General features: G+C 40.0%; 1 protein-coding gene across 3 annotated transcripts in view; it reads left to right on the top strand.

Annotated features, from left to right (window-relative positions):
* The first annotated feature begins 1,298 nt into the window (after positions 1–1,298).
* The window catches only part of VPS36 (vacuolar protein sorting 36 homolog), a 31,437-nt gene continuing 8,046 nt past the window's right edge, over positions 1,299–24,689 (top strand). The window contains exons 1-10 of one of the 3 annotated variants that reach the window (XM_082700525.1): positions 1,300–1,476; positions 8,278–8,346; positions 10,076–10,146; positions 13,726–13,840; positions 14,897–14,986; positions 15,712–15,798; positions 20,010–20,057; positions 22,851–22,883; positions 22,992–23,069; positions 23,692–23,826. In XM_082700525.1, coding sequence (XP_082556651.1) covers positions 1,381–1,476; positions 8,278–8,346; positions 10,076–10,146; positions 13,726–13,840; positions 14,897–14,986; positions 15,712–15,798; positions 20,010–20,057; positions 22,851–22,883; positions 22,992–23,069; positions 23,692–23,826 — 822 coding nt within the window. In that variant the 5' untranslated portion in view covers positions 1,300–1,380. Of the gene's footprint in view, positions 1,477–1,611; positions 2,396–8,277; positions 8,347–10,075; positions 10,147–13,725; positions 13,841–14,896; positions 14,987–15,711; positions 15,799–20,009; positions 20,058–22,850; positions 22,884–22,991; positions 23,070–23,691; positions 23,827–24,689 lie in introns of those variants that run through there. The other 2 variants (XM_082700526.1, XM_082700527.1) reach the window with 2 other exon arrangements.

Below are 24,689 nucleotides of genomic sequence, written 5' to 3'. Positions count from 1 at the left end.
AATCTCAGGGTCCTGGGATCAAGCCCCACATCGGGCTCTCTGCTCAGCAGGGAGCTTGCCCCCCCCCCGCCCCCCGCCTGCTTCTCTGCCTACTTGTGATTTCTGTCTGTCAAATAAATAAATAAAATTTTTAAAAAATTGAATGAGAACTCTATGTAGATGTAATCAGAACAGTCACACAGGTGTTTCTGGAACTAAAAAATATTCTAGAACTTTAAAAATGCGCAATTTAATAATTCAACAGAAGAATTAGAAAAGTGAATGATCGCTGGTAAAAACACAAGTTCAGACCCAAATACATAGAAATGAATAGTATGAGGAAAAAGTAGCAGTCATGGGAGACAGACAGTTATGACAGGTTTAAAATACACAAATAAAGGTCCCAAAGAGGCAAAAAAAAAAAAAAAAAGAACACATAGACCAGAAGTAATAATCAAATAAATGATAGAGGAACACACTTCTGAAGAAGACAGAAATTTGAGTCTTCAACTTGAAAGCATCATCTCACAGGCAGTATCAACAAAAATGATAATGTCTACAGTAGACAGAACGACTTGGCCTGGGAAAAAGACCAGTTTGCAGGTGGCACTGTGTCCTTGTTAAGAAAGCTCCCAGTATGCAACAAGCTGTCTAAAATATGTGCAAACTCTTTAAAGCAGTAATTCTATTTCAGGAAGACACTCTTAAGAAAATAATTCCAAAGCCCCCAAAATACATCAGTTGTGGGAGTACAAATATAGGTACTCGTTTATAACGTAAAGATGTAAATAAAATGAACAGGGACAGCGAAAGACACTCAGCCCATGCGATTGGCAGCCATGGACCGGTTTGTGGGGTCAGCACACAGATAACTTATGGAAGATCCATAGATTAAAATAGTGTGTAGAGTAAATACGTGAGGTCCGTGTTGACGCTGACAATGTTTAAACGAAAATGATCTTAATGGGGAAGAAAGAGGGGCACAAAATGGTACTTTCATACTGATGGCAGTTGCATAAAAAACCGTTCAGGTCATAAATCCTTATTTGAAAAGAAAACAACCTTTTATGAACGTGGCAACACTCTGGGCCCTGACAAGGAAATGGCACAAATATACAAGAATAATGCACAATTAGAAAGTCCAGGCTGTGGCCTGGCCTTTGTCTAAGTCTCAGCGCCCCCAGAAGAGCTGGACAAAGGTTGGTGGGGGACGTTCCCGCCGGGCCACAAGCCGCCCGCCGCCAGGGGGCACTCCACGCACGACCCCACGGTCCCAGGCACCCTCCCCGCCCGGTCTCCGCCCCGCCCGCCGCCAGGGGGCGCCGCAGGCTGCCCAGAGCTCGGCTCGCCGCCCCCGGGCGCCGGCGCGGGCAAGCGGCAGAGGCCGGCCTGTCGGCGGCCATGGACCGCTTCTTGTGGACGAGCGGCCTCCTGGAGATCAACGAGACCCTGGTGATCCAGCAGCGCGGAGTGCGCATCTACGACGGCGAGGAGAAGGTGAGGGCTGCCTCCGGGACGGTGCGCGGTCTGGCGGGCCTGCGGGGCCTCCCCGCCCGGGCCCCGGGTCCCCACCCTGCGGCGCGCGGGGAGCGGCGGGGGTGGTAGACGAGTGGCCGGGTGCCGGCGCCTCCTGCCCGGGCTCGGCCGTGGTGACGGCGGGCCGCGCCGCGCGGGGCCGGTCTGCCCGGCCCCCTGACCCGGGGTGCCTCCGTGACCGGGTGCGGCCGTTGCGCGTGGGGTCTGCCCCACAGAATAGGCGGTAGTGCCCTGCGGGGGTTTCCGAGAAGCGCGTCCGGGTCTCACCGGGACGCCTTTCGGAAGGCTCTTCCCCCCGCCCCCTTTTTTCCGGGAATGACTTTAGAAAGGAGTCTAGAGCGTGTGTTTGGGAAAGTGGTGTGGTAGGCCGTGCCTTGTCATGCGGGCGGAAACCTCAGGAGATGCGCTTGCGAATGCGGAGAAGTGTTCCCAGCGTGAGCGTTCCGGGGCCGCCTTCCGTCCGGCTGTTAGCGCCGGGGAGCCGGGGCCGGCGCGGCTGGGGCTGGGGCTGGGGCTGGGGCTGGGGCTGCAGCTGCACCCCCCCTTCCCACGGAAGAGCCGCACTCCAGAGACGAGCCTTCTGGAGAGGGAGAGGAAGGCTGCTTTCCCCGGGAAGACGGTGGACTAACGCCCCAAAGAACCATCCTCCCGGTCCAGGCGAAGCTGGAAGGGCTTAGAGGGGAAGACAGGGTAGGGGGGACGGGGAGGCGGGGTACTCCGTGCAGGGGAAGCAGGTGCCGAGGCGGTTAGTCCGAGGGGGACATGACCCTGAACAGACTTGCTGGCATCAGCCGCAGCTGTTTCCCAGTGCGGTCAGCCTTTATTTTCAGGGCAAGTCTGGTCCACTCCTCAAGGCCAGTGGTCTGCAAGTCTCAGGGAGGTAGGTTCGTCCCCTGCACACCAAGGGAGTTTGGCCAACCCGCGCGGAGCGCCGAAGCTTGAGGTTAGAGGGCTGTTGGGGAACTGCTAACCTCCCCTGGCTGAGATGTATATAACCTGGAATCAGAAAAATGTCAAAAACCCATTTACTCAGCAACGTTTTTTAGTTTCCAGAAGTTTTCACTTGCTCTCTTCTTCTTTGTGGTTTCGTTCATGAAACTTCCTTCTCTACTTTTGCGTTTGTTCCTTGACTCTCAGCATTTCCTGGTCCGTGTCAGCAGAAGCTTGAGACTTATGTCCTCCTAGGTCATGGAGGGCAGAGGTTACCCAGATATCTAGGGGCACAGTGGACACGGCATAGGACCCAGGTGTTCTGCCTCCCTGAGGGTATTTTCCGTGTACTTTGTTGCCTCCATTATCAAGTCCAGGTCTTTTTCTTAAAATAATTTGCTTGGATTTGCTTGATTTCCTGCCTTAGCACTTTTATTGACTTGATCTCAAATTGGGTTTCCATCTTTTGGTTGGAGTGACTAACTCCAACTAACTAACTAACTAAACGTTTTCAACAACAAGGTTACAATCTCTGGAACTTTTTCTATTTATTCATTCTTAAATTTTACTTTATTTTTTCAGTGTTCCAAGATTCATTGTTTATGTACCACACCCAGTGCTCCATGCAATACATGTCTTCCTTAATACCCACCACCAGGCTCACCAAACCTTTCACCACCCGCCCCCCACCCATTCAAAACCCTCAGGTTGTTTCAGATTCCACAGTCTCTCATGGTTCATCTCCCCCTCTGATTTCCCCCAGTTCGCTTTTCCTTTCCTTCTCCCAATGTCCTCCATGCTATTCCTTACGTTCCACAAATAAGTGAAACCATATGATAATTGACTTTCTCTGCTTGACTTATTTCACTCAGTAAAACCTCCTCCAGTCTTTGGAGCTTTTTAAATGGGAAGCATAATCAAATTCCCCTCCGTTAGCCGGTTTGATGATGCCTCCCTCTCAGTACTGAGTGACAATCGTAGACTGATATTCAGAGACTCCACTAAAGACAGTCCGTGTTGGAAGTCACACTTTTGCAAAACATCACACCCTGTTATGTGTAACTCCAGTATGCAAATTAGGAACATCTTGGCTGGCACATAATAAAAACTATGATCTATTTACCTCTATTTAAGACAACAAAAAGTCAAAACCATGAGTACCTGTATATGGAAGAACCATTGCTAAACCAGTGTATTGTAGTGTTTCCTTTTAAGTTTTTGCTTCTTTTAGCAGACAAGTAGATATAGTTATCAGAGGATTAATAAAAAAGTATTGGGAAAAATTTAGTAAGACCCTTTGATCTATTGAGGAATTCTTCTTTTTTTTTTTTAAAGATTTCATTTATTTATTTGACAGAGAGAGAGATCACAAATAGGCAGAGAGACAGACAGAGAGAGAGATGAGGAGAAGCAGGCTGCAGGCCCCTGGGATCATGACCTGAGCCGAAGGTAGAGGCTTAACCCACTGAGACACCCAGGCGCCCCTATTGAGGAATTCTTAACTGTTCTAAAAGCTGAAGATGGTGAGGGAGGGATGTGGGTGTCCTGAAACTGAAGCAGAGCTCTAAGACAAGCCTGCTCACCGCTGCAGTCCCCGAGCTGCAAGGAATGAGTCACTGGCTGAGCCATACCCAGTGTGGCTGAGGGCTTAGGCTGATTCCTGGGGGAAAGTCCCATGTCCTGGCTTCCTCCATCTGCTGGAAGGCTTCCAGACCTCATGTGGTCTGAAGACTCTAGGAAGCTCCCTATCGGCCTCCAGGGAACTTGAACTCTGGTCAAGTTCCCTTTCAGTATCTTGCACTAGCTCCCTTGGTCTAGGGTACTTGAGTCCAGTCAGTGTGGCCTTCATAGCTGTGCATCCTGACACATTCCCGAGGCAGGTGTGCACATCCCAAGGCAGGGGTGTACTTGGCCGTCTACTAGATCAGGCGGTAGCTCCCGAGAGCAGAAAGCGTGCCTTACTCATCCTTGCATCTTTTGGCTCATTGAGGGTATGAAGTACCTGGGGGAGGGGGGAAAGAGACCCGAGTAATTAGAGCACCTACTGTGTGCCAGGAGCTTTACATATAATCTCATTTACTCTTCTCCGTGGGCATAGGAGGTGATATTTTATGGATGAGACAATGACTGTTAGAAAGGGGCCTGCCCACCCACACACAGTTAGTTAGCCGGAGACACCAGAGTGAGATCTCTTGATCAGACTCCCAAAGCCTGCACTCGGTTCACTTGGCTGCGATACTTCATGAACACAGTAGCCACCAGCGTCAGACTCTGTAATGTTTAATATAGTCGATACTCCCAGAGATGAAGACACAGAGGCTCTTAGTTGATAGCTGAGGAAACCGTGACCTGTCTGAGGTCACACACTTAGTATTTGGTGGAGCCCCAGTAGACTGCTTTTCCCACCGCCCCAGCACCCAAGCACCTCTTGTGAATAAATGCATGCCTGCTTGTTTCTACAGGCATAGTTTTCATGGGCCCATTATGACGGGATAGTGTGTTGTTTTCTTAAGCAGCGTAGACAGGTCATTTGTTTAAATTCACACAAGCCTCTATAGCCTCAGCTAATTTAAAAATATAATGAAAGCAGGTTAGTAGTGTATAGAGGCAAGTTGGCAACATACACTGGGAGACTTGGAAAATGTGTATTTTCTTTCAGCTAGGTATTTCACTTTTAGGGATTTACCCCAGGGAAATAATCAGAGATGCATAAAAATATAATGAATGAGGATGCTCGTCTCAGCATTGTTATATATATTCTATATTATTACATATATAGAAAATTGGAAGCAATCTGAATGTCCCCCAGAGGGTTTTGTTAATTAAATATGATATGCCCTAATCAATATGAGGAATTGTTAACGATAGGCCACCATTTAAAAAAGCAAGTTATAAAACTAAATATAATGAATTCATTTTATTTAAAGATTATTCACACATGCACGCACACACATATAATATACATATATATATTTTATATATATATATATATATATATATATATATATATATATATATACATGTGTGTATTCTTTGGCTGGTGTGATTATGAGCGATTTCATTTTCTTTTTTAGACTTAAACCTTTTTTCCCCCAGATCTTCAATAGTATATTGCTTTTATAACAGAAAAATGTTAAATAATAAAACAGGGTAAGAGCTTATCCAGCTAATGCCCAAGTTAGATCAACCTTTAAGTAGTTAAAATTATTCTAGCTCTGAGTGGCAGGAGCAAGCCAGCCTAAACTTGTCTATCAGGTTTAGCTCATAATCCCTTGGAATCCCTGAAGGGAAGTATTACACAATTCTTCACTTAGAACAGCAGCATTTTACGTTTGCACATTGTTAATTGACATAGCAATGGAACAGACTCTGCCTTCAGCTTTATAAACACATCCTTATGCTTGAACTTCAGTAAGAGAAAGTGCATTTTCTTAATCAGAACTGTTATGCTGTCATGTAGCATCGTGTACTCTCAAGTTGATAAAATACTTGTTTTTGGAAAAGGGAAATCTTACACATGGACAAAAAAGAAGTTTTTAAAATCTCTTAAACTCAGTTATTTGGTTTCGCATAAACATTTGGAGCCAGACTGAATTAAGTGCCAGAAGTACATGTATTTAACTTCTGATTTGGTAGGAAATATGGAACTCATCAAGTTTTTTCTCTGAGGGGTTGAAGTGCCTTTGTGGAATGATACCTCACAGAGTGTATTTAAACTAGATGGCTCAGTAGTTCTCTTACCATCAAAGCTTATTAACCATATTGATAATGACTAACATATTAGTAATATAGTCACACCTTACTCTTAGAAAACAGTTTTTAAAAATTGATATTAAAAAGAGGATTGGTTTTAATCCAAGAAGTTTTTTTTTGACAGAGAAAGTGTTTCTGTATATGTTTGATTTAACAAAAAATAATTTATGTATATTTCAAACTACACGAAGTTATGTATGTCTCTAACAAATTTCTTATTTTTTTTTCATTAGGCAAATAATAAAGTGGTTAAATATGGGTAGGCCAAAAGAAGAAACTTGAAATAATTAGTATTCCTACTACCCATAAACAATTGCTTTTGACACATTATCCATCTGTTTGTGTGTATGATCATGTTATGTATACCACTTTGAAACCTAGGTTTTCTTTGTTAATATCATGAGTATCTTGTAATATATTAAGTGTCAATTTGCATACATAATTATGTACGCATATTTATGATTATTTTTGCTTAATGATATATACATGTTCTAATCGGTTATTCATTGGCTTTTTAACCCGCTTATTTTATTTTATTTTTTTTAAAGATTTTATTTACTTATTTGTCAGAGAGAGAGAGGGAGAGAGAGCAAGCACAGGCAGACAGAATGGCAGGCACAGGCAGAGGAGCCCGATGTGGGACTTGATCCCAGGACGCTGGGATCATGACCTGAGCCGAAGGCAGCTTGCTTAACCAACTGAGCCACCCAGGCGTCCCTAACCCGTTTATTTTAAATTCAAAAGGATTATTTGTAATAAACTGGACCCCAATGAAAATGCTTTCCTTTGAGTTTTTTTTTACTTAAACAATTTTTTTTTTATTTGAGTACAGTTGACACACAATGTTATATTAGTTTGGGGTGTACAGCATTCATAGTGATTTGACAAGATTATACATTGTGCCGTGTTCCGCACAAGTGTAGTCACCATCTGTCTGAATGCAGTATCATCCTTCCCCCTCTGAGTTTGTCTTGTAAGGTGGCCTTGATATGGGACCAGCCTTACAACTTAAGAAATAACTAACTACTCAAAAGGATATAAGCAAGTCCTACCTTATGACAGATTCTACTTCCTAGTAATTAAATAGAAGCTTCCAATATATTTCTTAATTTTAACAGAAATGAAAGAATTTGATATATTATCTCTTGGATTCAGACTCTAAAATTTGCTTATTTATATGATTTTCAATGCATAATAACAGAGGATGAGGATTAAGGGTTTGGTCCTAAAGACACAGCAGGCTTTTTTTGTGTGTGCAATTGTATTACAGTTTTACAAACTTTTTTACATTTATATTTTGAATAGGTGACACAATGCCATGAGGGAGAGGGTGGTGGGGTTATGGACATTGGGGAAGGTATGTGCTATGGTGAGTGCTGGTGATTCACAGACCTGTACCCCTGGGGCTAATAATACATTATATGTTAATACAAAATTAAAAAAATTCAATTGATAGTGAAGTGGTTAAAAAAGGGGGCCTTTGCTTTTCTTCTTCCCATTTCCTCACACTTTTTCAGAGATAATCTTTGTTAACAGATCAGTGAGTATTCCTTTTATATCTTTTCCTACTACTTGGGTGTGTGTGTGTGTGTGTACACACAGACATATGCATATATCTCACAATGTAGTTTGGGGAATATGGAGATTATCTCCATCTTCTGTCTGATTACATTATATGTGATGTGCTGCAAGTTGCTTTCGCTCCCCACTAACTCTGTCACAGAATTCTGTGATAGTCCATGCAGTTCTACCTCATTCTTTTTAACCTCTCATGGATTCCAGAGTATGAATGTATCATACTTAACTACTACCCTGTTGTTACACATCTAGATTGTTTGTGATTTTTTCCTAATTTTATTAAGGTTGCATATATATATATAGAGAGAGAGAGAGAGAGAGAGAGAGCGAGAGAGAGCGCGCTTACAAAATGTGTAACACTGCTTCTCTTTAATTTGTGGCAAGCCTAATTCTCTAGTGTTTATACGATTAACTTAACTATTGTGCAACTTGTGAGGAGGAAAATCTGGACCACATTGAGTGATACATCATTAATGTTTTGTGATGATCTTGTCTTTCTAGATAAAATTTGATGCTGGGACCCTCCTTCTTAGTACACACCGACTAATTTGGAGAGATCAGAAAAATCATGTAAGATAAAGAGTTTAAAAAAAAAATCTGTTTTAGGTTTTAAATAATTGAAGTCTTTCTTTCTTTTTGTCAAAACTAAAAAATGCAGTAAATTTCCATTTTCAGAATGTTAAAAGAGTGTGTCTCATGTGATCTTTCTGAATGGAGTGCAGAGAAAGGAGTTAGGGGTTGTCCCTCATTCAACTCCAGAAAAGTCTGTAATTGCTGAGTAGAGAGAGAATCATGGTCACTCCTGTTTTAAAACATCAGTTAGAACCTACTTCATACCCAAATGTTCTGTGTGTAATGAGAATATTTCTCCCAGTCATTGTCAGGGGTCTTCAGAACAACCTGTTCCTGAGACTCTGGGAAGAAAGGTCTGCTGGGAAGTACATGCTTTTACCTAGATATTGAGAAGAATGGCCTCTAAGTCACTCAGCACGAGGAGAAACCTCCCTATTGTTTCATCTCTAGGAAGAGAGAACAAGTTATGTGTATAAAGCTATTTTAACTCCAAAGAGCTTTAACTTGAAAGTGTATGTTTGTATTGTTGCCAGTAAAAGAAGTAATCTATGGTATTTTCATAATTGCTGCCCATTCCACCATGAAATTTGAATTTTACAGTCAAACTATATACTGAGGCTCTTTGAAAGGCCACTAACTATTGCAAAATCTGACTCTTTTTGTCCCCCAAGAATCAGTATTTACTCCCTTAGTGGTGACATCACTGTTGTTGGTAACGCATACCTTCCAACTGTTAATCACGTCTAATTCTTCTAAAAGAAGTATGTATTTAGGAAAAAGTCTTTTTGGAAGATAGGTGTCCTTAAAACATATGTTTATAAACTAATCTTAGTATCATTTTTTGATTTTTCATATCAAGAGGCTAATTCAGAAACCCTTAGACCTATTGAATGCCAATCATTTATAGTAGTATGTATTTAGGAAAAAGTCTTTTTGGAAGATAGGTGTCCTTAAAACATATGTTTATAAACTAATCTTAGTATCATTTTTTGATTTTCATATCAAGAGGCTAATTCAGAAACCCTTAGACCTATTGAATGCCAATCATTTATAGTAACTTAAAATTAAATGTACTAATAAAGGGAACCTACATCAGTATATTTGTTAAAAATGGTGAGTGAAGTGTAGAAAAAAAGAAAAAAAGATCACCTGTGTAGCACTCCTTAAAGTTGCTTTGATTTGCCTGTTCTGTTTTTCTTTTTTTTTTTTTTTTTCCATAGAAGGATAGCTTACATGTAAAAAGTTTCATATAAGTACCGAAAAAGATGTACCTATGGTAAAAACGAAGATGGTTACAGCGGCTTTTTTTTTTTTTTTAAGATTATTTACTTATTTATTTGTCAGATAGAGATTACAAGTAGGCAGAGAGGCAAGCAGAGAGAGAAGGGGGGAAGCAGGCTCCCTGCTGAGCAGAGAGCCCAATGTGGGACTCAGTCCCAGGACCCTGAGATCATGACCTGAGCCAAAGGCAGAAGCTTAACCCACTGAGCCACCGACGCGTCCCCAGCTTTTAAAACTCTTACATTCTTCCATGTGGCAAAATGCCACCACATTACTGTTTTCATTCCATTTTCCTTCAGTTTATTTAAGGAATAAAATCATTTTATTATTTTTTAAATTGTTTTTATTATTAAGTACACGTACATGACACTCTATTAAATACTATAAAACAAGGTTTTCTGACAAGGAGACTTTTTGAATCACATTTTGTATGGTTTCCTTCTAGGAGTGCTGCATGGCCATTCCTCTTTCCCAAATCGTGTTCATTGAAGAACAGGCAGCTGGAATTGGGAAAAGGTGAGGTGTCTCTGATGCAGTCTTTTTTCACAAAAATGTCCCAGTCAAGCTATTATTACCAACTTAGATTTATTGTTGTACCATGGCTGCATATGTGGGAATGAATCTGATGATTGTTTTGGGGGGCTTTATAAAGAATAGTCGTTGGTCAGAAGCTCCCCTAGGAAGATACTACATTAAACTCATGGATAAATGGACAAATTAAGTACTACGATTTGCTGTAATATCCTTGGGTCAAAATAAGTGTTGGCCAGCTGTCATTTCATGTCTTTCCACAAGCATTCGCTTTGACATGTTTGTGAATCTAGTACTTAAAATCAGAAGTGACTCATCCGAGAAAAATGACTGATTTTACTCCTATTTCTAGTTGATCATTAAGTTTCTTCACTTTGACATTTTTGGATATCAGTGTTAAATAGAGTTTCATAATATTTATTGTCCAAACTGGGACATTTATAAAAGTAATAGGTGGTGCTGTTTATTATATTTAATCATTTTTTAAAAAGATTTACTTATTTGAGAGCAAGAGAGCAAGTCAGGACGATGAGGGGAGTGGCAGAGGGAGAGAATCTTTCAAGTAGACTCTCCATGGAGCACAGAGCCCAAAGAGGAGTTTGGATGAGGAGCTTGATCCCACGACCCATGAGATCATGACCTGATCTAAAACCAAGAGTCTGATGCTTAACTGACTGAGTCATCCAGGTGCCCTGGGGGTGCTGTTTATAATTGGATCAAGGAAGCATAAAATGGGACAGTTTTAGACAAACCAGGACATGTCATCACCCTGGTTTAAAGCCGCACGTTAAAATGTTTCTTTTTAATCAAGTACAGAAAAATCTGGCTTTTATTTTAAGTGCATGTAATTGAGGGCAACTTATGAACAAGTATTGCTGATAAGAATTTTGTTTTCCTTGTGGGCCCATTTTGAGCTTTAGTATAGTTATTTCAGTAGAGGTGAAACAGATACAGAACTTCACTGAAAATGCAATGCATGCTTTAGTTATAGTGTATAGCTAGCATGCAAGATTGTTTATTTGACATAAAAGAAACCGACATTTTAGAAAGGTTAATAAAAGTACAGACTTTAGGTTATTTCTATAATTTTTATTTTTCTCTTTTTTCCATCTGGGTTTTGTTTTGTTTTGTTTTTTTAAAAGATTTTACTTATTTATTTGACAGAGAGAGATCACAAGTAGGCAGAGAGGCAGGCAGAGAGAGAGGGGAAAGCAGGCTCCCTGCTGAGCAGAGAGCCTGATGTGGGGCTCCATCCCAGGACCCTGAGATCATGACCTGAGCTGAAGGCAGAGGCTTAACCCACTGAGCCACCCAGGCACCCCCCTTCTTTTTTTAATGAAGGTACAATTGCATACAATATTGTATGAGTTTCGAGCGCACCACATAATGATTAGATATTTGTGTATATTGCTTTTCTTAAGTTCTACAAAGTAAAACTTGAAGGTGTTGCAAATCATTTGAATTTTCCTCTGCTGTGTTCCAAGAAAATTTAAACTGTATAACAAAAATTGTTTAAAATATTTATCTTCCTGGGTGCCTGGGTGGCTCAGTTGTTAAGTGTCTGCCATCTTCTCAGGTCATGATCTCAGGGTCCTGGGATCCAGCCCCACATTGGGCTCCCTGTTCAGCAGGAAGCCTGCTTCTCCCTCTCCCACTCCCCCTGCTTGTCTTCCCTCTCTCGCCATGTCTCTGTCAAATAAATGAAATCTTTGAAAAAAAATTTACCTTCCCATTAGTATCTTATTTTTTAAACATCTCCAGTGAGGAAGAATTTAATAATATGTCATGTAAACATTTCTCAAATATTCTCTTTATTCTCGGCCCTCTTGCCCCAAGCAATTACCATATTTCATTGATTCAAAATTGTCCATATAGTTTCACCTTTTAACCTGTCCCCCCCCAAGATCCTTCTCTGATTGGGTGGTTTTTAAAATCTTTTTTTTTTTTTTAAATTTATTTATTTGAGAAAGAGCATGAGTGAGGAGAAAGTCAGGGAGAAGCAGACTCCCCATGGAGCTGGGCGCCTGATGCAGGACTCGATCCCAGGATTCCGGGATCACGACCTGAGCTGAAGGCAGTCGTTCAACCAACTGAGCCACCCAGGCGTCCCTGATTGGGTGGTTTTTTTAAACTTGAAATACGGTAATTGAATGACCTGCGAAATGAATATATTTAAAAACTGGCCCGGATCTTTTTTGCCGACTTGGAGATTTCTTAAACTTCACTTTGTCTTATAATCTTCAGTTCTTCACTGAGTTTCCTTTGACAAAATCTGATCGTGGGGCTCAGGTTTTTCTGTTTTAAAGATTATGTAATTCTTTGCTCAGTTCCCTTAATCTGATTGTCGTATTTGGTTGCTCTGCCTGACAGTTCATGTCAGACAGTCCTGTTACAGTGACTGCAGTTTATTTGCTCAGTCACTTAAAGAAGTTCACCACAAAGGAATAGGTGAAGAGTCCTTACAAGTCTGGCCCAGTTTACTAACCAAAGCATTTATTACACTGAGGAGGCCCCACACACAGTATTTCAATTTCACAGCAATATTTAGGAATCAAATGGACCTAAAGGAAATGGAATAATAAATAAGCAGACCTGTAATGTGGTCATAAGGGAAAAGCTCTACGCTGCATATCCAAAGTATTTTGACTGAGTTTTTTGGTTTTGCTAATTTATGGAAGCAGACTATTTATTGAGCAGGTTAGGGAAAAAGACTTACAAAACTGAACAAATATACCAGTGTTTTTAATAGCACAGGAGACAACGGTAGTCATAAAGATTATGGTAGTTTGTGTTTCTAGCGCAGCAGCATTTTGAGACTTGTTTTTGCTGTTGGATTATCTTCTAGATCATGCTGTTGATTGAGTGGCATTTTCCAAAAATGATATTGTAGAATGTTAGTTTTGGATGGAGTTTTAATAAAATGTCAGCTGGCCAGTTTTACACAGATAAGTTTTCACATTTTGTTTTCAAATGACTAGGGTAGTATGCTTTGGCAGAAAGTATAGCCCCCCCCGGTAACCTTTGGGTTTGCCTTTGTACATGGAAAACCCTAATCGTAAACCAAAATAATGAACTGTCACACATTTGGCCAATTTATTTTGAACTTATTATTTTTGAAACCACATTTTTAATCTATAGAGCTGTTAACTTGAACTTCTTGGTTCAGAGCTTAAAAGCTGTAAGTAGAGGTGTTTTGTATTTGTTTTGTTTTGTTTTGGTTTTGTTTTTACAGAGAGAGGGAGATCACAAGTAGGCAGAGAGACAGGCAGATAGCGTGGGGGAAGCAGGCTCCCTACTGACCAGAGAGCCTGATGTGGGGCTCGATCCCAGGGCCCTGGGATCATGACCCGAGCTAAAGGCACAGGCTTAACCCACTGGGCCACCCAGGCGACCCAGTAGAGGTGTTTTTGAAAGTTTCATTAATACTGAATTTATACACAGTTTATAAGGATTCCTTTCAGGATGTATATAAGTTTTAAAAATGAACTTAAATATATTAAAAATTATGAAAACAGAATTAGTGATTCTTAAAAGGTAATTAAATTCATTACATTTATCCTTTAGTGCCAAAATAGTGGTTCATCTTCACCCAGCTCCACCCAACAAAGAACCTGGTCCATTCCAGAGCAGTAAGAACTCCTACATCAAACTCTCCTTCAAAGAACATGGCCAGATTGAGGTAGGTTTTTATATGCGTAAAATTGGACTAGAAAGGTGTGCTTGTGTGTGTTTTTGTTGTTGTTAATATGATGTAAATTGTTACTGTTCAACATACCAGGTTTCACCATATTTTTACAATAAAATTTTTATATCTTAAGCCTTAGCAGTAGAAAATATGAGGTTTAGGTTTTGGTGGGAATGGGAGGCAGGAGGGTGTGGTTCCAAGGAAAAAACAAGCTGGAACTATGCTAAGTCAATGCTATTAGGCTACCAGTAAAGTTTTCAGTGGTTTGGTTAAAGAGGCAGAGTATAATGCAGTGAAATGTTGAACCCTCTTAGTATCTGATAGCTCACAGCCTTAAGGCAGGATGTCTTTCCTCCTGACTCCACACAGATCTAATCACTGAAGTACTTACTCCATAGTATGATAGTTTACATGTTCTGATTAGTAAGTCACTGGATAAGTATTCTTCAGACATTTACAAGTGTGTATTTATCTCCTCATTGATACCCTGAATTATTTATGTGGTTTTCTATGGCACTTCACCCAGCCCTCCTCACACAGTAGGCACTAAGCAAATATAAGCGACTATCTGAAATCATTCTCACAGTAGTTGAACAATATAGTTGATTTTTTTGTGAGTGTAGGGATGTTTTGGCCCTAGTTTCTGGCTTCACATTTTACCTAGACAAATTATTCTCTGCTTCCTTCATGGATAATGGTTGTATATTTTTCTTGGCACTATATCTGTTTCACTATAGATTAAAAACAATCCACATATGTGGGATTGTTTAAAGTAGGTCTATTTATTCATTGTCACTCATCTCTTTGTTGAGAATAGCTCACTTTATATAGCAAGTCAGTTTCTTTCTTTCTTTTTTTTTTTCCCTTTGTGCTTTATGAAGCTGATCCAAGAAGAGAACTTCCTTTGGTTTCCTTTGATGTTTCTGAGACTTCTAGGCTTGTTGCAAATGACTGAACAGGACTTTCAACTAAAGAAATGTTAAGTAATGATTTCTATGAGGATATTTTAACCTGACTGACTCACTTAAAGTGAATATATGTGTACAACAGTTTTACAGGCGTTTATCTGAGGAAATGACACAGAGAAGATGGGAGAATATGCCAGTTTCCCAATCATTGCAAACAAATAGAGGACCCCAGGTATTGTTAAGACTATTTCTTAATCTAATAGTTTTGGTTCTGTACTTGCACCTTCATTAAAGGAAAAGATTTCTGTGATTATAGAACTTTGCCAGAAGCAAAATAATGATATTCTGATTAAAATCATTTGTATTCATAGAACCTAATTTAGTGCTCTGCAGACAGCAGACACTTAGCAAAAATAAACGACCAGTTACCAGAGTGATTCTTGGGGTGGTAGAAGTTAGATTCTGTTCATTACATTCTGTTCTTCATAATCAGTGTGGCATCTGAGAGAATGGACAATGCCTCTGGGTGATGTTTTTCAGCCAGTCTAAATTAACCACCAACCATGCACAGACACTTAAATATGTGAAAGTAGTTTGTGTAATAACTGTCAAATACCAAAATTTTAACTATAATTTCTTGCCTGTTTGAGACCCTATAAAATATCTGATACATACGTAATAGCTTGCCAAAGAACAAACATGAATTTAATTTATATCTAAATACAGGGTAAAATATGCCAGTTATTGTATGTTTAGTTTTTTTAATAATGATTTGAAAATCATTATGTATGACAAGAAACTGACAAATGTTTTGAAAGGAAACCAGATGTAATCGTGTGCTGGTTTTCTTTGGTTCTTTGTGGGTCCCTTCCCACCATTGAAAACACATTGTGATGGGTTATAAAAGAGTGGGTCCTTCCTATTTTGTATGTTTTATTTTCTACTTTTGTTTTTCAGCCAGGAAGAATAAGGGCTGTAGGAATTGTAGGCATTGAAAGGAAATTGGAAGAAAAAAGGAAAGAAACGGACAAAAACATTTCTGAGGTAACTAATATATAAGTTCCGGTCAGGTTTTTAGGTCATTTGTGCGTATTCTTTTGGAGGTAGCTGTGACTAATTCCATTATGTGTATTAGAATATGTTTAGTTTGCCTGAAGCCACAGTCTCTTATTCCAAGTCTCCTTCAGGTTGGTATGATTTAGTTAAAACATGTTTTAGAAACCTTTTTCCAAAAAGAAAAATGAAGCTCACATTTGTTTTCTGTGATGTTAGAAAACATTGTGGGTTGCTGTGTGTAAATTTTAAAACCTAGATGGGATTGATTGGAGAATCCTCCTAATGAGTTCTGGCCCTTTGTTATAATTATTTGGACTTTTGGTTAACTTAGTTGAGGGGAAAATGCTGTCCTGTGGCTGTTAACCTTGCTGGACACCACACAGTTTTCTACCACTGATGCTCAGGGACCAGACACAGACACAATAAGAAAGGCACAGACCAGTCCATCCCTTCCACCAGGAGAACAGCCACGAGCATGTACTTTGCTGTGTTTCTGCAATTTCATCATATTTGAGGAAATGCAAGTGAAAGGGAAAGCAGTCTAGTTAAGCAGTTACGCATGCTGGATTCTGCGGTTAGCTACTACATCGCAGCATGTCATTGGTCTTCCTGTGTTTATATAAAACTGGTCTGGGATTTATTATGAAATGACTCTATGAAATAATTCTTTAATTTTTAATACGAGTTTATAAGTAAAATCCCATTGACTAGTGCCATTCATAGAATTTCAAAGGTGGTATATCAATCAAATAAAGTCTAAACTGCAAATAGTTATGGGATACCTGTATTAATCAAGAATTCAATATTCTCCAAAGAAACAACCAATAGTAGATATATAGATATTGATATATAGATGTAGATATCAATGTATCCCTCTCTCTATATATACACATACAATGCCATTTAATATAAGGAATTGACTCATGTGATTGTGGGGACTGAAGAGTCCACAATCTGCCACTGCAAGCTGGTGACCCAGGAAAGCTGGTGATAGAAATCCTAAACGGAGTCCGAAGGCCAGAGAACCAGGAACGCTGGTGGTTTAGGTCCAGCCCAAGGGTAGTGTAAGACTACTGTCTTGGCTTAACCAGTCAGGCAGGGAAAGCATGAGTCCTCCCCTCCTCCAACCCTTTGTTCAGGCCTTCCGTGGATTGGATGATGCCCACCCCCAGTGAGGAGGGTAGTTCTGCTTCTGCCCACCAATTCACATGCTAACCTCATGTGGCAGTACCCTCACAGACTCATCAGCAATGTTTGATCAAGAACCTGGGCACCCCATGATCTAGTCAAGTCAACATATAAAATTAACCACGATATTACCAGTTCTGGGCTCACTAGCTTGAAAATACAGATCCTTGAGAAATCAAGGTCATTTGACTTATTAAATGCCCTTGGCCTAGGTTTTGCTGGCCTCATATATGTGGTAAAGTTGTATGTGTTCCTCAGCCCTGAGTATTCCCTGCAAAATGGCAGCTGGATCCAGAGGCCTGGTCAGATGCATGTTTGATCTCTTTGCTGAGACTAGTGGTGATGCTGTATTCTTTCCTAAGAAGGCACACCATATCTTTGTGGACAATGGCAGCAGCTGATTATGTTCATTGCCTGCTTTGGCTGGTCCACCAGTGGTTACAAATGTGATATTCTAGGATTTATTTTTTATTATTTAGAATACATTTTGAAGAGATGCTTCCCTTCATCTACTGCTTGAATACTCAGTGATGTAGCTCATACAGGGAAGCAGAGTAAGTGCCTTTTTCTTTATCATTAGGGTAATAAATTGGTTCCTTATCATCCTCTAATGGCAACTCATTAGAGGTCTTTTTACATAGCAGTATGAATTTACAAATCTTAACATATTTGATGGGTTTCAATCAGTTGCAGTTATTATCCTGTTTAAAGCTCATACTGTCCCCTCTTTGGCCAGTGGGAGCTTTTTTAGGTTAGCTCCTGAGTGCTTTTGATGTGACCTGGTAGACTTTGATAGCTTCCTTACTATCTAGGGTGGCAAAAGGTCCAGGACCAGCCTGTTTATTTCCTGCCCCAGATTTGGAATCCGCCATTACCTGAAAAGTCACTGTTTTCCCTAGATGCCCAGAGGCTTTTTCCCCCTTCTCTGTTTTATAAAGCCCAGTAATTTTGCTAGAAAGTGTTGATGTGTTAGTCATTCTGGATTGTTATTCTCAGGTATACAATATGCTCTTCGTATTTGGTTCTAGAAATTGTTTTAATTTCAGGGAATTTAAAAAAATTTTATAAGTTTTGATAATTGTTTCTTATTTTTCCTCTCTGAGACTATTAGCTGTATGTTACAGTTCTACTTCCCAGCTTTACCTTTTGTGACTTTCTATTTTTTTGGATTTTATTTATTTATTTGTCAGAGAGAGAGCACACAAAGCAGGGGGTGCAGCAGGCAGAAGGAGAAGCAGGCTCCCTGCTGAGCAAGGAGTCTAGTGTCGGACTCGATCCCAGGACCCTGGGATCATGAGCTGAGCCAAAGGCAGACGCTTAACCAACAGCCACCCAGGTGTCTCCCCGCACTTGGTGACTTTCAAACCCTTTTTTATCTCTTTCATTTCTTTTTTTATTAGGAAATTTCCTTCTTTCTAACCTGTTGTTTCTCTTAAGATTCTATCTGTTGTGTTTATTCATTGTTATGTTCCAATATAGTCTTTATTTCTGAAATGATTCTTTCAAAAATTCTTTCCTGAATCATGTCACTTCATTTCTGATTTATTTTATCCATTCACGGTTTATGTCATTTTATTAACATCTTTTAGCTCATGTTGAAAATAAAAGGTTACATTTTTAGCTGATCTGTGAGCATGTCTTTCCAGCTTGCTTTTGTTGTCTGTAATATTATTCTACTCCTTATTTTCTTTTTTCTATAATAACTTTGTGTGGCATTTGACCTTGATACTTTGTTATTTTTCATGTGAAGTTAGTTTTCCTGCACTTTGAGAGGAAGGCATGGTAGCTTGTCTAGGTAGCTTGTCTCTTCTACAGAACTCTCTCTTCTCGTATTCACGCAGCATTAAAAAAAGGTGATGGCTTGCTTTCTGATTTCCTGGCCCTATATTCTCTTCCCCTATTTTTATCTGGACCTTTATTTTGCCCTTCCTCTCTTCTTATTCTTATCTTGCTCAGTTTTTGAATCCTCTGTTAGCGGTTTCTCCCTGGTGTAGGATCCCTTTCTGGAAGGGAAGCCTGGAGGGCCAGCCCTTCCTTGAGAACCCCTCATACCCACCCATTATCGAAGTGGGCGAAACCCTCCTAGTTTCGGTTCCTGTCCTCACATTGGCTAGACTCTCTTTCCAGTGACACCTGTGGACTCCTTTGGGGTTCTCTTGTTGTGGAAGCCATCACTTGCCCTGTTGCTTCCCTTTTCTTTCTCCTTCCTAGAGGCGAAGAGCATGCCGATCTTGTGGCTCTTTGTGGTTTGTCCCTACCTGCTTGTATCTTGAGGTTTTTTTTTTTTAATGCTATCTTGTCACTTAGTTTTACAGTATATGCTGCCTGTGGATTTTTGGTTTTGAGATCTAGTTGCCCTGTCTGTCCTTATGTTGGGATTTGGAGAGATTCAAAAACTTTGCTGCCATAGCCACCATTTTCCCAGAATCTTTAAATTCATAAAGTTCAGGGGCGCCTGGGTGGCTCAGTGGGTTAACCCGCTGCCTTTGGCTCAGGTCATGATCTCAGGGTCCTGGGATTGAGTCCCGCATCAGGCTCTCTGCTCAGCAGGGAGCCTGTTTCCTCCTCTCTCTCTCTCTCTCTGCCTGCCTCTCTGCCTACTTGTGATCTCTCTCTGTCAAATAAATAAAATAAAATCTTATAAATTCATAAAGTTCAGCATTTTGGCATTACAAGGGTTCTTACTATCCAGAGAAGTAATCATCTCAGAGCTAGTGACTAGGTTCGGAAGCAGGGTGTGAGAACTCAGGTCTCCTGATTTGCAGACAAGTGTGGTCCTCCTATGTCATGGCCCCTCTCTTTGCCATTTGGAAGGTACTATCATCACTGTCCTAGTTCGGTGACATTTGTTGTCATCTTTTTGTGTGACACTTTTGGAGATGGCATAGAGCAGTGAACTGATTTTGAATTACTAGTATTTTTCTGAGTGGTGCCATACTAATGTGGTGTTCAAAATCATGTTTTTCCTAATTTGTGAAATGCTATTCCATTTCAATCTAATCTTTACACAGTTGTGTAGCTCAAAGGATTTAACACAATCATCATGTTCTCTCACCCAGGTCAGTGATTTATTCACCAGGTGGTCCTTGCTCTCTACTTTGTGCAAGTAGTACCTTATGCAAAGGTACTTCATCAGGTAGATGTTCTAGATACGACAGTGCAAGACAGGCAGGCAAACAGGTGTTCTCTACAGTTGGAAAAATGCCATGGTAGAGAAAACAGTGGGTGCAACATGAACATATTACATGGCCTCTTACTTCTTTGGGTGTTAGAAAGGCCTTGTTAGCAAATGTAATGGAAGCCAAGGCCTGAAAGTTTAGCAGTCACTGGCAGATGACTAGTAAGGGTAAAAGGATCCAGGTAGACGGAACAGAATAAGTAAAGGTAAAGAATCAAGAAAATTTCATTTTCTTGGGGCAGGGGCGGCGCCTGGGTGTCTCCGTCATCCAACTCTTGATTTTTTGCTCAGGTCATGATCTCAGGGTCCTGGGATTGAGCCCTGCACTGGCTCAGGGCTGAGCATGGAGTCTGCTTAGGATTCTCTTTCTCTCCCTCTCTCTCTGCCCCTCCCGAGCATATGCACCCAAATATACAGTCTTTTAAAAAACAAACAATAAAACTGAAACAGAAAATTCAAGAATATATTGATAGTTACTAAAGCTAATAACCAAAATAATGACTGAAAGCAAGAAATAATGCAATAAATCAACTTATAAGGATACTTTTAAAGCAGATACCCCCCCCCTTTTTTTAAATTGGTGTGGAGATTTGACTGTGACTATGGCAGAGGGATAGATGGTTCAATAAAGAGGCAGTTAAAATGATAGAATGGGCAAATGCATCTATCTTGCATTTGTGTTATGTTGCTTTAATTTCATTATGGATAATTTCTCTATTTTTTAGATAATTGGCAAATTCCAAATTTTAGAACAATAATATAGATAGAAGTAAGGAAACTTTTGTGTTGTTGTTTTTTTTTAAGATTTTATTTATTATTTACCAGAGAGAGAGAGAGAGTGTACAGGCAGGCAGAATGGCAGGGAGAGGCAGAGAGAGAAGCAGGCTCCCCACTGAGCGAGGAGCCCGATGTGGGACTCGGTCCCAGGACCCCAGGATCATGACCTGAGCTGAAGGCAGTGGCTTAACCCACTGAGCCACCCAGGCACCCAAATTTTTGTGTTTTATGATTACTTAAAATATAGGTATTCTAACATACTAAAATATTTGTATTTATTTTTTACCGACTGTAAGAAATAGCGCTAATTTATGTATTCTATATTTAGTTTATAGTCACTGTTACTTTTAGCATATTCTTTTTTTTTTTTTTTAAAGATTTTATTTATTTATTTGACAGAGAGAAATCACAAGTAGATGAAAAGGCAGGCAGAGAGAGAGAGAGGGAAGCAGGCTCCCTGCTGAGCAGAGAGCCCAACGTGGGACTCGATCCCAGGACCCTGAGATCATGACCTGAGCCGAAGGCAGCGGCTTAACCCACTGAGCCACCCAGGCGCCCCCTTTTAGCATATTCTTTATATGAAAATGTAACACAGTAAATAAAGAGATTTACCATAAAATCTTAAAAAGTGTTCTCTTACTAGTTTTCTTTACACAGGTAAGAGAAGTCTATCAATATTTTGTATATTTGAAGTAAGAATCTAAGTGTATAAAGTGTGTGTGTGTTTTACTTTTGAAAACTAGGTTGGTGTGTGATTTGCCTTCCATTTAAATGTTAGAACTGACTTAGCTTCAGAGCTGGTGCCCAGAATTTCCCACAAAAGGTTTCCTGCATCTGCTGGCTGTTGCTGATAAGAATCCAGTGTTTCAGCCTTTTGTTTATCTGAGGAAATTCCTGTTAGGTGTGTGCACATTCCCCTTTGTTTTCAGTATTAGTCTTAGTAAGTCTGGCCATAAGAATCTCACATAGCACTCTATTCTTCTAGCAAAATCCTTTTGCAGATGGGGGATACTTTTCTGCCTGTAATTAAGATGGGCATGAGCTAATCAGAATCTGTGGACCACTATTCTGTATGGCCCAAAAGATTTTTCATTTAATGATAAGCTGCTTAATTGGTTTAAAAAATAACGTCTGTGCACATCGTTTGGAAGACGTTTGTTACTGGAAGTATAGTTTTGGCCACATGAAATGAATTTATTATAAATATGTCTGATTAAGTTTGAGGAAGACTTTGAAGTGGATATTCATTGTAGGAAATCAAACTACCGATGAGTTTTATATAAGTATGTTTGGGTGGTATTTGAATGTTTTTCTTTTGTGATAGCCACTATATCCAAGGCTACAAGTATAATCTGTTCAATATTTAGAGGCTGAGGTTTTCACTCTCAGTTAAATCACACCTGCTATGAAAGCCAAAATTGTTGTGCCAAGGAAGTATTCCGGCAGCTGCACATTGCCATTTTCCACCGGGAAAGCATCACAAAGCCTTTGATTCTTGACCTCCCGTCAGGAAATGGTTTGGGGAAAAACCAGTGACAAATTTTCTTACTTGTGTGAAAGAACAGTAAATAATATTTTTCTCAACAATGTATTACTTATGTCACCCTTTGTTTGTTTAATCAATAATAACTGTTTTCTCTTGGAAAATGTAAAAAGTCTTTTTTTGCAGTTTGTTTTTGGAAAATATATGGCTTCTTAGCTAAATCGAACTCTTAGAATAAGATGGGTTTATTACTTATGTAAATATTTATATAAATTTTAAACAAATTGTATAAATTGATATTTGTAGGACATTTTCAAAAATGTTTGTCTAAGGGAAGAAAATAGAGTATTCTGTTGCTTTAAAACATTTTAGTTCTTTAGAGAGATTCCAACAAAAACTCATTTCTCATTTCAGGCCTTTGAAGACCTCAGCAAGCTAATGGTCAAGGTATGTGTAATTTACACCTGTTGGATTCCTACCAGTTATGATAGGAGTTTTGTAAGCAGACACTTTGGGGACATGATTTTTTTCAGTCTTTTACTGTTCTCTTGACAGGCTAAGGAAATGGTGGAGTTATCAAAATCAATTGCTAATAAGATCAAAGACAAGCAAGGTGACATCACAGAAGATGAGGTAAATAGGTTGCCTTTTTAAGGCATTAGAAACCAGATTGGACAAATAATGCAGTGATGTTTTGGTGGGTCAGCAGTTTCTTTCTTAATGTAGTGATTTCTGTTAGGGCTTGTGGATATATGAAAGTATTAAAGAAAAAGTCAGCCAGTAGGATTAAAAGATACTTCAGTACCTTCTCTTGAAGTGTGGAAAAGCGAGATAGTGAAATGTGTAAGGAGTGGTTGTTTTATACATAACCATATGTTTGATATTTGTTTCATTAAATTTGTCTCCAGACTGATCCCAGCCACGTTCCTTTCTAAGTTTTTGGCTCTGTCATTTGGTTGGCATTAAATACAGCACAGTTGTTTCCTAACCCTCTTCTCACTCCAGACCTGTGAGGTCATTGAAGTATGAAATATCAAGACAGGAGAAGGAAGAAGACTAATTAATTAGCTTTATGCAGGGAACTCCTAGAAATCCAGTTTCTTCGAGTTTATATTATAGGAACAAGGTGGAAGAAATGGGTGGATACAGAAATAACTAGTAGAATGGAGTTTACAGTGGAAAGATTTCAAATGTTGGGGTGGAGAGATGAATGTCACGTATTTGTCTTTTTGTGCATTTTCTTCTCTACTTATAGACCATCAGGTTTAAGTCCTATTTGCTGAGCATGGGAATAGCTAACCCAGTTACCAGGGAAACCTACGGCTCGGGCACACAGTACCACATGCAGCTGGCCAAGCAGCTGGCTGGGATGCTGCAGGCACCGCTAGAGGTAAAAACAGAATCCAGGCAGGCTCTTGGTTGTGTTAAGTAACTGCCAAGTCATCGGAAAGCTAAACACCAGCTTTACGTTCCTTTCCCAGTGCTGCTACTATTCAACCCACATGTTATTTTTCCTTTTAGGAATATTAAATCAGTTTGGTGTACTTATTCGTGGATTTGTTGTCAAAATCTAGATTGTTTTCAATTTCCATCTCAGGTATCTGTAACTTCTTCAGTCTCTTTGATAGAAAGCTTTTCTTCTCTCTGATTTTCAAAAGGAAATATATGATCTCGAGATGTTTAGAGACATTTAGGTGTTTGGATGTTAATACAAGTGTGCTGTTAATCATTTCATAATACAGATATATCTTCTGACATTACTCAGGCAATCAAAACTCCATTCATTAAAACGCTTTTTTTTTTTAAGATTATTTATTTATTTATTTGACAGAGAGAGAGATCACAAGTAGGCAGAGAGGCAGGCAGAGAGAGAGAGAGAGGAGGAAGCAGGCTCCCTGCTGAGCAGAGAGCCCGATGCGGGACTCGATCCCAGGACTCTGAGATCATGACCTGAGTCAAAGGCAGCGGGTTAACCCACTGAGCCACCCAGGCGCCCTAAAACGCTTATTTTAATAAGTATTTCCATCGTGGGTTAAGCCTCTGCCTTCAGCTCAGGTCATGATCCCAGGGTCCTGGGATCGAGCTCCACATCGGGCTCTCTGCTCGGCAGGAAGCCTGCTTCCTCCCTCTCTCTCTGCCTGCTTCTCTGCCTACTTGTGATCTCTGTCTGTTAAAAAAATAAGGTCTTTAAAAAAAAAAAAGAAGTATTTCCATCGTGACAAAATAGAATAGTATAATGAATCCCTGTGTGCC

This window comes from Mustela nivalis (assembly GCF_964662115.1).
Source record: "Mustela nivalis genome assembly, chromosome: 15".
NCBI lineage: Eukaryota > Metazoa > Chordata > Mammalia > Carnivora > Mustelidae > Mustela > Mustela nivalis.
This window is presented reverse-complemented; position numbering and strand designations above follow the sequence as displayed.